General features: G+C 51.8%; 1 protein-coding gene across 7 annotated transcripts in view; it reads left to right on the forward strand.

Moving 5' to 3' along the window:
• Positions 1 to 253: 253 nt before the first annotated feature.
• The window catches only part of SLC25A48 (solute carrier family 25 member 48), a 52,402-nt gene continuing 39,421 nt past the window's right edge, over positions 254 to 13,234 (forward strand). For 5 of the 7 annotated variants that reach the window (XR_005366707.1, XM_038552227.1, XM_038552224.1 and 2 more), the window contains exons 1-4: positions 255 to 478; positions 4,831 to 4,874; positions 9,871 to 9,942; positions 12,077 to 12,335. Coding sequence is in view for 6 of the 7 variants with exons in the window: in XM_038552227.1 (XP_038408155.1) it covers positions 433 to 478; positions 4,831 to 4,874; positions 9,871 to 9,942; positions 12,077 to 12,335 (421 nt within the window). In the remaining variant the exon portion in view is untranslated. Of the gene's footprint in view, positions 479 to 4,830; positions 4,875 to 9,870; positions 9,943 to 12,076; positions 12,336 to 13,234 lie in introns of all 7 variants that reach the window. The other 2 variants (XM_038552229.1, XM_038552228.1) reach the window with 2 other exon arrangements.

Here is a 13,234-nt window from a genome sequence, read left to right on the forward strand (position 1 = left end):
TTCTACCTCCAGTAACGCATTTTGCGAAACTGCCCCTGACATCAATTGCAGCGTCTCAGAGGAAATGTGAACAAGGCAGGGCGGGCATCTTCGGGCCCGAGGTGTGGACGGTGTGAAGCGGCCGGGCGTGGGCGCGGGCGCGGGCGCGGGCGCGGGCGCGGGCGCGGGACAAGGGCGGGCGGAGGGAAGGCGGCGCGCGCGCGGGCCCAGGCGTCCGCGAGCGGCCGGCGGCGGCGCCTTTAAGGGCCGCTGGGGGCGTGCTAGCCGCAGCCGCGGGCGCTCCGAGAGGTGAGCTCCGAGGCTCCCCGGCGGTGCGGCTCCGACTCGGGGGACTGGGCTGCGCCGCGACCGACCTCCTCCACCTCCTCCCCCGGCACGCGGGCCGGCGGGCCATGCGCCGCGGACTTTGACTGGCCCCGGCGCGGCTCGGCCATGGGCAGCTTCCAGCTGGAAGACTTCGCGGCGGGCTGGATCGGAGGTGAGCCCAGCCCGGGATGGGAGGGAGCCCCCCGGAGGTGCGTGTGCTTGCGGTGGACGCCCGGGGCCAGGGAGAGAAAGGGAGACCCGACCGGGCCCACAGACCTTGCTGGACGGTGGGAGCTCCGCACCCTGCACCTCCACCCCGCGCGCGCACACGGGGTGGAGGTGCAGGGGTGCGGAGCTCCCACCCCGCCGCCCCGCCGCCCCGCGGCTGCTGCTGGGGCCGAGCCCCTCCAGCCTCGCACATTCTCCCCTGACCTGCGGCTTTGCCTCCCAGAGAGGACCCGCCGAAGTGGCTCCGGTAACTATTAAACAGGCCGTGGAAGCCAGCAGCCAATGGAGCGCCCAGGCGCGCACACACCCTCCGGCCACCCGGTGTGCGCCAGAGTTTGGGGACAGGGCTGCAAGAACTTGTGGGTGAGGGTGGCGACTGCCCCGTGCACGGGATGGGGAGCCCGGCTTCGCGATCAGGCTGGCCCTGGCGGGGGGGCGGGGGGGGGCGCCCAGACTGGGGGGTGCAGGGCATGCGAGCGCATTGCCAGATCGGAGGAACCCTTCTTGTTTTCGGCCTTTATCGACTGTCAGGTTTCTCCTCCTGTCACTCTTGGACCTGCTTCTCCTTGGAGCCCCTCCTGGAGCCACTATCTGCTGGGCCCTGGGAATGGGTTGGCTTGGGCAAGAGTCACATCCATTTCCATGCGTCTTTGATCTTCTCTTCACATCAGGCTTCCTTCTCCATTGTTGTCTGCTACTGACCAGGTCTGGGGAGGACTGTCACTTACTGTAAAATACTCTTTTCTTTTGGCCCCGTATAAGAGAATCATCAGCAAAGGGATGTTGGCAAATGCCCCTGCCCAAAGTCAAAAGCAAAAACAAAACCAAAAACCTGAGATGCTGAGACAGAGGCTATAATTAGTGTGTTTGTACCTCACAAACACACCAGTTCTGGAAATAGAGAAGACCAGAAGATTTGTAGGAAAATGAAAATGAAACAAAAAGAGCAACAGATCAGATAGCATCCCAGGATCCCTTTCTGGTGGCTGCTCCCCTGACTCCCAACAGGTGGCTGCAGGGCCCATGCTTCTTGCTGTCATGAGCAGAGGTTGTCCTTTCCACCATAAACAGTTCTTTTGTGCAGGCTTTCTTGAGTTGCATTGAGGGGTTCCTCTCCTAACTCTACTGTGGTGGGGTGGGGGGTGCTGTACCCAGAAGCCCACTGGCCTTATTCAGGCCCTCTTTGGACAACCCTCAGCCATTCTGACAAGCCTCAGTAGAGCCTTCCCTACTTTAGGCTGTCCCCCTTATGTAGCCAGACCAACTTCAGTAGGGCTGTCACTGGCTCAGTTTGAGGGTAAGGCTGTTCCGAATAACCCAGGTCTCTAATGACTCTGGGCCCTCCCCAAGTCACACAGTAAGCAGTGGATTGTTTTTTATTCTGCCATTGTCCTTACATTGTTATGGTAACATTTTGTTGTTTTTAGCTTGGCGGTTTTCTTGCTTCCATAAAGCGAGGATACGTGTCATCACTGAATACTTAAGTCGGCAGCAGGTGGTGTTGAAGTGCCACATGTATTTTTTTTAAGATTTTATTTATTTATTTATTCATGAGAGACAGAGAGGCAGAGACATAGGCAGAGGGAGAAGCAGACTCCCTGCGGGGAGCCCAATGCAGGACTCCATCCCAGGACCCCAGGGGTCAAAACTTGAGCGAAAGGCAGACACTCAACCACTGAGCCAACCAGGCATCCCGCCACATGTATTTTTATAACAACTTCACTGAGGTTAATTTACATAAGACACACCCATTTCAAGTATAGAATTCAGTGATTTTCAGCAAATTTACCAGTGGTGCACCCATTACCATAAATTCATTTTAGCACATTTTCTTCCCCAGTAGCGCACTTTATTCATGCTTATTTACGGTTAAATTCCCTCCCCTCCCTCTCCCTCTGGGAAATCCATGAATCTACTTTCTGGTTCTATAAATTAGCCTTTCCTTGGCATTTTATATAAATTGAGTCACACACTATGTGGTCTCATGTCTGTTGATGTATATTTCTTTATAGCCCCAATGAGGTAGCTATAATTATTACATCCTCATGTAACAGATGAGGAAATGGGTACACAGAGACACTCATTGACTTGCCCAAGGCCATGCATCTAGCATGAGCCCTGGGATCCCAACCTGGACAGTCTGGTACCAGGGCCATCTTAACCCCTGTACTAATCTCTAGGTGTTTTCTCTCTTAATGAACTTGCATGATAAAATTTTACCATGACATTCTTTACATTTTGTTTGAAGTTTTACTGATCTGTTAGATCTTCAGGTCTGGAAACCACTGACCTGATTGTCCCATTTCTTTTCTTTTTAAGGTTTTATTTATTTATTTCAGACAGAGAGCGAGAAAGAGCCAGAGAGAAAGCATGAGCTGGGCAGAGGGACAGAGGGAGAAGCAGACCCCCCAATGAGCAGGGAGCCTGTTGTGGTGCTGGATCCCAGGACCCTGGGATCATGACCTGAGCTGAAGGCAGATGCTTAACCGATTGAACCACCCAGGTGCCCCAGGTTGGCCCATTACTTACTTATCTTGCATTCCCTGCTTTCAGATGGGTGGGTTAATGAGTGACCAAGGAGATACACATCCAAGGTGAGCTCCAGGGCTGCTTCCCTGGGCTTCTCACTCACTAGGGAGAAGCATCTAGAGTCTGAGGACCAGAAGTCCTTTCTTCTTATGCTGGGATGGGTTCCAGTAGATTGAATACTCAACCTTCCCTCTGCCTACTTCTGTGGGAAGGAGGATCTGAGAGGGGTCTGGAGGTTCTAAACCAAACAATTGTCTGTTCTGGGCTTCGCTGGTTCCTCTACATCTCTACCTGTCTCATATTCCAGGACTGCCTTATCTGGTTAAATCACCCCAGCTAGCAAGGACTCTTCCTTCTTCATCAGCGTTGTAGGGAATTTGTCATAGAGGATTGGTTTCAACTGCAGAGTCGACAACTTCTGCAACAAGGACCTCTTCATCTACATGGCCTCAGGGCAGCCTTGCTTCCCATTGATGCTGTTTAGGCCTTGAGACTATGTGTGTGGTTGGACATTTTTCTGTGAGAAGAAAAGTCCAGAATATTTCTCACCGTTTCAGAGAGGCCCTCTTTAAAACACACACACACACACACACACACACACACACACACACACACACAACTAAAACTTGATAGTGACAGCATCTCTCTTTGAAGAGCCTAGAAGAAGAGCTAGGACTCTGCTCGTGCTTGACATTCATGACCTCATTTCATTCTTACAATGCAACTGTGAGGTAGATGTTAATATTACTTCTACCTACAGATGCTAAAAGTGAAGTATAGAAAAAGTGAAGTTACCTGTAGGTAACTGAAAAGTTTCTGGGTTTTCTCTTCGTACACACCCCCTTTTCTGGGAGGCAAAAATCACATAACCTAGAAATAACCATTTTCAAGCATCCAATTCAGTGGCATTTGATGCATTCACACTGTTGTGCAACTGTCTCCTCTGTCTACTTACAAATTTTCCTCGTGCCCAAAAAAGCCCCTGGATCCATCAGGCAATCACTTCCATTTCCCCTCCCCCTAAGCCCTAACAACCACTGTACACAGTGACCATGTGTTTATTTTCTTTGAAGAAATGTCTCTTCAAGTCCTTTGCTCATTAAAAAAAATTAGGGGGTAGGGCATCTGGGTGGCTCAATTGGTGGAACATCTGACTCTTGATATCAGGTCTTGATCTCAGAGTTGGGAGTTCAAGCCCTGTGTGGAGCTTACTTGAAAAAAAATCTTTTTAGTTTTAAGTATTTTTTTAATAAATTCTGGATCCTAGACCCTTATACATATATGATTTACAGATATTTCTCCCGATTCTTAGATTATTTTCATTTTCTCGATAGTGTCCTTTGTTGCACATAAGTGTTTAATTTGTATGACACACAATTTATTTTTTCATTCATGACTTGTGCTTTTGGCATCGTATTGAAGAATCTCTTGCCAATCTAACGTCAGGAAGATTTCCCTCTGAGTTTTAAGGTCTTTGGTCTGTTTTGAGTTCATTTTTGTATATGGCATGAAGTAGGGCTCTGACTTCACTCATGGGCATGTGGATACCCAGTTGCCCCAGCACCTTCACTGCCTTTTTGGGGTGCTGGTTCCTTGAAGCAGAGCCCAGATTTTACTTCATGGTCTCTGCCTTCCTCAGCGCCTGGGCTGGTGCCTAGCACATTACAGGGGTCCCCCCGGCAGCTGGGTATTGATGGCATGAGTGAGCTGGGTACCCGGTGAAGAGTCCAGGGGCTGAGTGACCAGGTCCTCTTCTTTGATTCACAGGTGCAGCCAGTGTCATCATCGGCCACCCTCTAGACACAGTCAAGGTACTGCAGCCGTGTTTGTCATTACTTCTTGGAAAGTGGCCTGGAGTGAGTCTGCCTCCAGGAATGTGTCTGCTCTTTCTTTTCCCAAGACAGTCTCCAGCCCAGGGCAGATTCTATATGCCAAGCCAGGGGTGGGGTGCCAAGAGGCCTGGTTTGGAATCATCACTCTCCTCTCATGACTTGGCAGTGATTGTGTTTTTGTGAAGCCCCATTTCTGCCCCCAGGTGCTCGTGGGCTGTGGGGGGGAGGCGGGGGCAAGGAGAGGGTAAGTAATCCTATTGGTCTCTGTGGAACTAAGGATCCAGGAGGGGCTTCAGGTGCAAAGTGGCATCTGAGTCCAAGATTTAAGGTTGGGTTTCAGGTGATTAGAAAAGATGTTCCTGGCTCAGCAGCAAGAGCTAAGCAGTGAGATGGGGACACTGTTTGGGGGGCGATGCTTGGGAAAAGCCAGCGTGGCTGGTTTGGTGATGCATCAGACTTCTGAAAGCTGCTATAGATCAGAATCCAGGAAAGGTGGTCATTGCTCAATCCTGGGAGACCTTCGCTGTCAGAGTAGGACTGTGGACCTGGGGCAGCCCGGGTAGCTCAGCGGTTTAGAGCCACTTTCAGCCCAGGGCGTGATCCTGGAGATCCAGGATCGAGTTCCATGTTGGGGTCCCTGCATGGAGTCTGCTCCTCCCTCTGCCTGTGTCTCTGCCTCTCTCTCTGTCTGTCGTGAATAAATAAAATCTTAAAAAAAAAAAAAAAAGGACTGTGGACCTGGGCTGGGGATGGGAAGCCATTGTAACTCAAGGAAGTGTATAAGGTTTGAGGATTCAACAGGGCCATCGGGTGTTGGGATCATCCAGACCTCCTTGTTCTTTAGATGGAGAAATGCCCAGAAAGGGGAAAGGGCTTGCCTGAGGTCATCCCAGGAGGTAAAGCATCCAGGAGTCAGGGAATGAAGTGCTCTACAAAGGGATGTTCTTTGACTCCACCCCCATCCCTACTACCTGTCCCCAGTGGTGAGCAGGACTATAGAGCTATAGACAGGCCCTGAGAGCATGGTCACAAAGAGTGCTGTCTCACCCCTGACTTGCATTCATATCTCAAGCTTTGCCTGGATTGTGCTCTGAGAGAAACCACTCAGGCTCTTCCCAGATGGCTGCTACAATCACTTTTCCCTGCCGGTGTCTTCCCTGTATGACAGTGGGTCCCTGCTGGGTCACAGCCAGGCCTGCTTTCTTCTTCTTCTTCTTCTTCTTCTTTTTTTTTAAGATTTTATTTATTTATTCATCAGAGAGAGAGAGAGAGAGAGAGAGAGAGAGAGAGAGAGGCAGAGACACAGCAGAGGGAGAAGCAGGCTGCATGCAGGGAGCCCGATGTGGGACTTGATCCCAGGTCTCCAGGATCACGCCCTGGGCCAAAGGTGGTGCTAAACTGCTGAGCCACCCAGGCTGCCCTGCTTGCTTTCTTCCTGATGGAGGTTTAGCCTATTTGTCTTAAATAGTGGGAGATACTTCCTGGCTCTTTGTGTCCCCCATATGGGCCCTGCCTTTTGCTCCGACATCAAATGCATACTGGATGCCCTCTGCGTGCAGGCAGTATGGAGGGCATCAGTAGTAGACAAAGCAAATCCAATCCCTGCTCCTGTGGGCCTTCCAGCTGCATTCCTGGCACAGGTAACCTCGGTGTCCCCCTGGTAGAGCATCCGTCCCTTACCTGCAGCTTGCTCAGGGGCTGGTGAAGCTTGTTGGAGTCTCCCCCTCTCCACACAGGCAAGTCTGGCCACGTTAAAAGGCTGGGGTGCTCTTCCTTCTCTCTAGTCTGTCACTTGAACCTCTGAGGGAACCCTTTCTGATACATCAGATCTGGTCTCTATGTAGCCTGAGAACCTTCTTACTCAGGGGGCCAGCCTGCTGATTACTCAGGGGGCCAGCCTGCTGATGCCAGGGATGTGGCCCGGGGCCATTGTTACTCCCCAGAACACGCTCGTTCCTTCCTTCCTTCTGGATGACATTTTCTTTGGAGTCCCTGTCTGAGAAAGGTCCAGGCAAGAGCTTTAGAGTCTGAATAATCTGGACCTCAGTCTCTGCCTCCTCACCTACTCTCCTGTGACCAGGGACAAGCACCTAACCTCCCCCAGCCTTGCTTTCCTCATCTGAAAAATGGGCAAAGAGCACCCCTCATGGGACTGTTGTGAAGATCCTAACCCTGTGGCCCTGAGGCTAGAGTAATGAGTGAGCCCTTCCTATCCCGATGAGCAGACATGCTCCTATGTCATGAGTGAGTTGTGACTTGTCCAAGGTCCTAGGGCTTGCCTTCAGAAGAGCTGACCTAAAAGGACCTGGGCTGCTAACCCGGGTCAGAAACTCCTTCCCTGCTTTGTTATCACTGGTGAGAGAGCCAGCCTCTGGCTGCTTGGTGGCTGTGAAGCTGGGATACAGATTCTCACCTGGCTTTTGGCACCAATGCAGTGTGACCAGGGTTTCCTGATTAGGACTCAGCTACCTTTAGACCAGCTAGTGAACCCTAAGAGAATAGATATGCATTGTGATTGTGGTAAGCTGCTAAATTTGTCATGATTTGTTACATAGTGATGGGACACTAAGACGGGAAGGCAGCTTTCTCCATCTGTGAAATGGGGACAGGATCCATGCCACGTAGTGTTTGTGGGATTCCATGAGATAAGTTCTGTAAGAGCCCCAGTATCTCCCCCAGGTACATAGTTGTCGCACACAAAATCCCAGCCCCTATTATAACGGAAGCCCTAGAGGCATGTGCTGTGCTGCTGGCCTCCATGACAGTCTCTCCAAGTCCCCAGCATGACTGGGAGATCATTGCTCTATTCTGTGATCTGGGATTGACTTCCTCATGTATGGTTTGCTTGAGTGACTCAGGCGCTCGAGTTTTTCAGAGGAACTTGATTCTTCTTAGGGACTCAGACTGTGGATTCAGTCCCCAGAGGCAGTCCCGTAGGTACTGGGGGCCACAGAGATTCACCCCAACACCGGCCTTAGCTGGGGGAAGAGAGGGAGGACTGTGCCCACCTCCCCTTGCCTACATTCTTGCCCTGGTTAAGCATACCCTACCCTGAGGTAGAGCTCTATGGGTCTGCTTGACCATGAAAGGCTGCTTCTCCTCTCCCTGCCCCTTCCTCTGTGTCTTTGCCTCTACCAGTTAAATACTGCATTTTCCTTCAACCAGCCTGCACTTCTGACCCCAGGTCTGTTTCCTGCATGGTGCTTGTCATCATCGGACATGCATATTTGCTTGGAAGTGACCTTTTGCTGACTCTTGTTTCCATCCCCACTTGGTTCTAAGTTCCATGAGGCCAGGAAGTTTATTTCCCCTACTGCTGAATCTCCTGAGAGTGGAACAGTAGCTGTTGGGAAAACAGTCATTTAATCATACTGGTTGATGAGTCAACCATTACATGTCTTTGATTATTAAAGTATCACTTATAAAACATACGATACCATTCACGCATCATGCCTGTGAGAGTGCCACAGATTTCCCATGGCCATCTGGGTTTCTGACCCTGTTGAGATGAGTACCTATCAATCTCTTAGTCACGAGATTAGCCAGGCTTGTTAGCTCAGGGAGGGGGATCAAGGAGGGAGAATGTTGAATTTTTTTTTTATTAAGAAGATATATTCCCATATTAGTTGTGTCCTTAAAATTATTTTTATATTATGTGAGTAAAAATAATGAAAGTAACCCCTGTCTATCTTAGGAAAGTCGGATATGAAGCACAGTTCAGTGCAGAAAAACATCACCTGTGATTTTTACCTCAGAGACTGTCACGTTTATGATGTGCTGCCAGAGTCTTTACTACTTGTCTACGCACTGAGCACAGACTGTTCGTGTGAAGTGTTGGTCTGCACACTGGGTCTTAGTCTTCATAAGACCCTGGGTTCTTGGGGACAGGGTCCGGATCACTCCTATGGTTCTCAGGGCTCCTTCTTACCAGGCTCGAGGATTCCACTGGCACTTTTATGGGCTTGCTCAGACCCTCTGTGGCTGCCCACTGTTGCCCCTGGTCACCAGAGCCAGCCTCCATTAGAGGACACTCTGTCTTCCTCTCCAGCCCCTCATTTAGCCAGTGCAAAGGAGACACATGTCAGGGCTGTGCTCAGCTTGGGGACAAGAGGGACATACAAGATGGTTCTGCCTTAGTAAGGAACCCCAAATAAATCCTAAGTAAACAGACAGATGACATCATTGCATCTCTTAAGCTCAGACCCCAAAGATAAGCAGGAGCTGGAGGAAGAGCCTTCTGGGGGAAGGAAGAGCCAGTGGAAAGTTCAGGCAGGCTGAGGGAGGGGGAAAGTGATGCCAAGGACGTGGGAATATGCCACGTGGTTGGGCCCAGAAGGCAAGGGCAAAGATGAAAGAATGTGCAGGGGCGGGAGGCAGGCTTGGGGTCTACCCAGGCCTCTTTGACACTGGTAGAGAGTGTGGGGTTCACTTCAACTCTGATGAGAAGCCATCAGTGAGCTGTAAATAGCAGTGATGCAATTCGCTGTTGTCAGAAAAGACGGTGTTACTGTTGTATAGACACAGGCCTGAAGTGAGAGGGCAGCAGGAGGCCAGTGGGCAAACCAGCCCATCATATAGGTGAGAGATGAAGGGGCTCTGGACCCACAAGGGGCAGGTCACTCGGGGAATACTTAAGATGGCAGAGTGATGGGCAGCGGATGAGGCAGAGCCACAGATTCGTTTTTGTCCTCAAGAGGCAGGGATCACGTGTCCCCAAACAAGCATCACTCTTGAACAACAAATGGACTTTTGTTCTTCTCTCAGACCAAGAGGACTTCTGCTGCATTCAGTGATGCCTGAATGGGATGTGGAAGGCGCTCTGTGGGTAGAGGACAGAGCACTGGCCTGGCAGCAGAGGACAGAAACCCACCCTCCCCCTCGCTGGGCCTCAGTGCTCCTAACCCTAGCACCTCTGGGGTGGTGGGGATGTGAATCCTCTGGGCCTGGGCCCTCACACCCTTGCCTGTCTCCGCAGACTCGCCTGCAGGCCGGCGTCAACTATGGGAACACCCTCAGCTGCATCCGCACCGTGTACAGGAGGGAGAGTGTAAGTGCTCCCCTGGGGCAGGGGCAGGAGCAGTACCCCTCAGGGACCCCCACCAAAAGCCCGAAGCTGCCCGCGCCCAGGCACCACGGCCCTAGCCCGGACACCAGCCATCAGGCGGTGGGGGGGCCCATTCGTTCTTGCCGCCTCCCCACTCCTCTCACACCACACCTCACATGCTGTGTGTTTCCTCAAGTTAACTCTGCCACCTCATGCACTGTTACTAGGGGAAAAAATTGATTCTGCATAACCTCTCTGGAGAGATTCTGAGGAATTTAGAATCACAGAGTGGAAAATGCCTGCAGTAATGAGGTGGCCTGTCAGTTTTCACAGCCCAATGAGAGGCGGGTAAACTGTGCTCACAGGCTTCCCTTCTTCCAGGTGTGGCAGGAGCCAGGCACTTGTGATTCCAGGTGCCCTGAGCCGGCTTTACCTCAGGTTGCTTGAGACCAGGGGACATGAGGCTTTCCCTTTTCAAAGAGGAAAACCTGACTGGCATTTTGTGGAAGATGTACCAGGTGCCTGTCTTGAACATTAGCATGTGCTTTCAGAAGGCTAAGGCACTTTTATTTTCTCAAGATTTTGTTTGTTTATTCCTGAGAGACAGAGAGAGAGAGAGAGGCAGAGACACAGGCAGAAGGAGAAGCAGGCTCCATGCAGGGAGCCCGATGTGGGATCCCAGGCCCTGGGGTCATGCCTTGAGCTGAAGGCGGACGCTCAACCGCTGATCCACCCAGGCGGCCCTCTGAGACACTTCTTTGGGGGCATTTAAAACACATTTTCTAATTAACGATGAAATGACCGTTTAAAGATATCATCAGATATGGCCCCACAGCAGCCCTAAGCCTTGAGGCCTTGGAAACATGGCCCCATTGTTGACCACCGTCTCCACAGGCTCCATCCTAGGAAGTGCCATTGGGCTCTGGAGCCTCATCCCCACACCCAGACTTTTTCCTCACGGGTGTGTTTTGTGTTGAGTGTTGCTTGAACTCTCTCTATGAGCTGCTTTGCAGTGGACTGCCAACCTAGCTCTAGCTGTTCGGGGTTCCCCAATTCCCTGAGAAGTGGCCGTTAAATCTCCTTTCTGGCACACACTCCCCTCGGGGCTTGCCAGCCACTGTCCGAACTCCGAGGGATTTTGTGGGGACTGTGGCCGTTCCTTGGAGACACGGCACCTCAGGGCTAAGTGATGTCCCACTTTATCTGAGGGAGCTTATTTTGGAAGAAGAACCTGAGGTGGGGTGTGTGTGTGTGTGTGTGTGTGTGTGTGAGAGAGAGAGAGAGAGAGAGAGAGAGAGAGATCCTGCCTCTGGCAAATAGGGTGCACACACCCAGGTCAGGATTAGCAGGTTTGTGTGTGGCTTGGAGCTTATACAGCTTCCTGGTACTTTTTCACTTTTGGCACGGGGCTGAAAGTATGTGCTGCTCTGACTCCTCCAAGGGCCTGTGGAATATTCCAGAGAAGAGTCTGTGATATCCCCCAAGAGTGCAGTGTAGAAAGGACCCTCTCTCCCAGCCTCCAGCACCTGCTCCTGTGGTCACTGCATGTGTGCAGAAGCCTCCCGGTGCTGTCTCTCTGGGGGCTCCCCTCCCCTTAGACCCCCACTACATACTTAGTGCATTGAGTTTTAATCACCTGTCCATTTGGCTGTCCCTGTCCCCAGAGTGTGCACTCAGTGAGGGCAGTGAGTATTTCTTCCTGATAGTTGTCCCCCAGGGCCTGGCAAGTGCCTTAGAGAATGCTTTTGGTTGAGTGGCACATGAGGAGGGTATGTGTCTTTCCAACCTAAGAACACTGCCATTCTGGTGGCAAATATGGGTTCCAGGCCTAGGGCACCCTGACCCAGAAAACAAAAGTGCTTACAGAAGTGGATACCCACCCCCCTCCACTCCCACCTGGCTAGGATGCCCTGCCCACGAATGTAGAGCAACCCCTCCGCCACCTGGTCGCTCCATCACATCATCCTTTTTTATTCTTGTCACTGACATAATGATTGATCTTTCCTGTGGTGTCTCTTCACCAGTCTGTGGGCTCTAAGAGGGCAGGGTCTTAGAGGGCAGCATGGTCGGGTGGCTTGGCACCTGGCCTGCAGACAGCCCCAGGCCCTCATGTCCCTGCTCCCTGGTTTTCCCCCAGGTGTTTGGCTTCTTCAAGGGCATGTCCTTTCCCCTCGCCAGCATCGCTGTCTACAACTCCGTGGTGTTTGGGGTCTTCAGTAACACGCAGAGGTTCCTCAGCCAGCACCACTGCAGGGAGCCCGAGGCCAGCCGGTCCCGTACCCTGTCTGACCTTCTCCTGGCCAGCATGGTGGCTGGCGTGGTCTCTGTCGGGCTGGGAGCGCCCGTGGACCTCATCAAGATCCGGCTGCAGATGCAAACACAGCCATTTCGGGAAGGTAAGAGTAGAGCAGGGGGCCTGGCATCTGGGCACCTCTGCCCCTTTTCTGCTTTGCCACCTGGGATGTGGTTGCTGACGTCTTTTTCATTGAGCAGTGTCTGTGTTGTCACGTAAGAGTCTGCAATTGTTATTTTTATCTATAGTAGTAGCTATCGTTTATTCTGTGCCAGGCACCTGCTTAGAGCTTTGGGCATGTTTCTTGGTCTTTATAACAATTCTGGAAGGCAGGCACTATTAGCATTTCCATCTTACAGAGGAGGCTGAGGCTCCCAGAGGTGAAGACACTCACATAGGGCCATGCATTTAATGATGGGTGGGTGAGGACCAGCTGCATTGTTTGCAGTGTCCAGTGCAGAAGGAATATGGGGAATTCCTTGTTCAAAAACTGTAAAGGGGGGCAGCCCAGGTGGCTCAGCAGTTAGGAGCCACCTTTGGCCCAGGGTGTGATCCTGGAGACCCAGGATCGAGTCCCACGTCCCATGTCGGGTTCCCTGCATGGAGCCTGCTTCTCCCTCTGCCTGTGTCTCTGCCTCTCTCTCTCTCATGAATAAATAAATAAAACCTTAAAAAAAAACTGTAAAGGGTTTTAGAAGAGCAGCCCAGAACACTAAATCAAGCACAGGGTCCTGAGGGCTCACAGGTTTCAAAGCCACACCTGTCCCTAACACCAGGGTGTGGAGCCAGGAGCCTCAGCCCTGGACTGCCAGCTGCAGGGGGTGAAGGGTCGCTCTTCTTCCCCTCCTTGACATTCTGGTTTGAGCTTCATTTCTTGGTAAGCGACACAGCTCTCCTGTACCACACGCCAGGTCCGTTACTTCCTCCCTTCTGAAAAAGGAGCTTCTAGGTCTTTCCTGTGCTTTTGACAAAGGAGGATGGAAAGAATGGGAAAGTATGTGC

The sequence above is a fragment of the Canis lupus genome, chromosome 11 (assembly GCF_011100685.1).
Source record: "Canis lupus familiaris isolate Mischka breed German Shepherd chromosome 11, alternate assembly UU_Cfam_GSD_1.0, whole genome shotgun sequence".
NCBI lineage: Eukaryota > Metazoa > Chordata > Mammalia > Carnivora > Canidae > Canis > Canis lupus.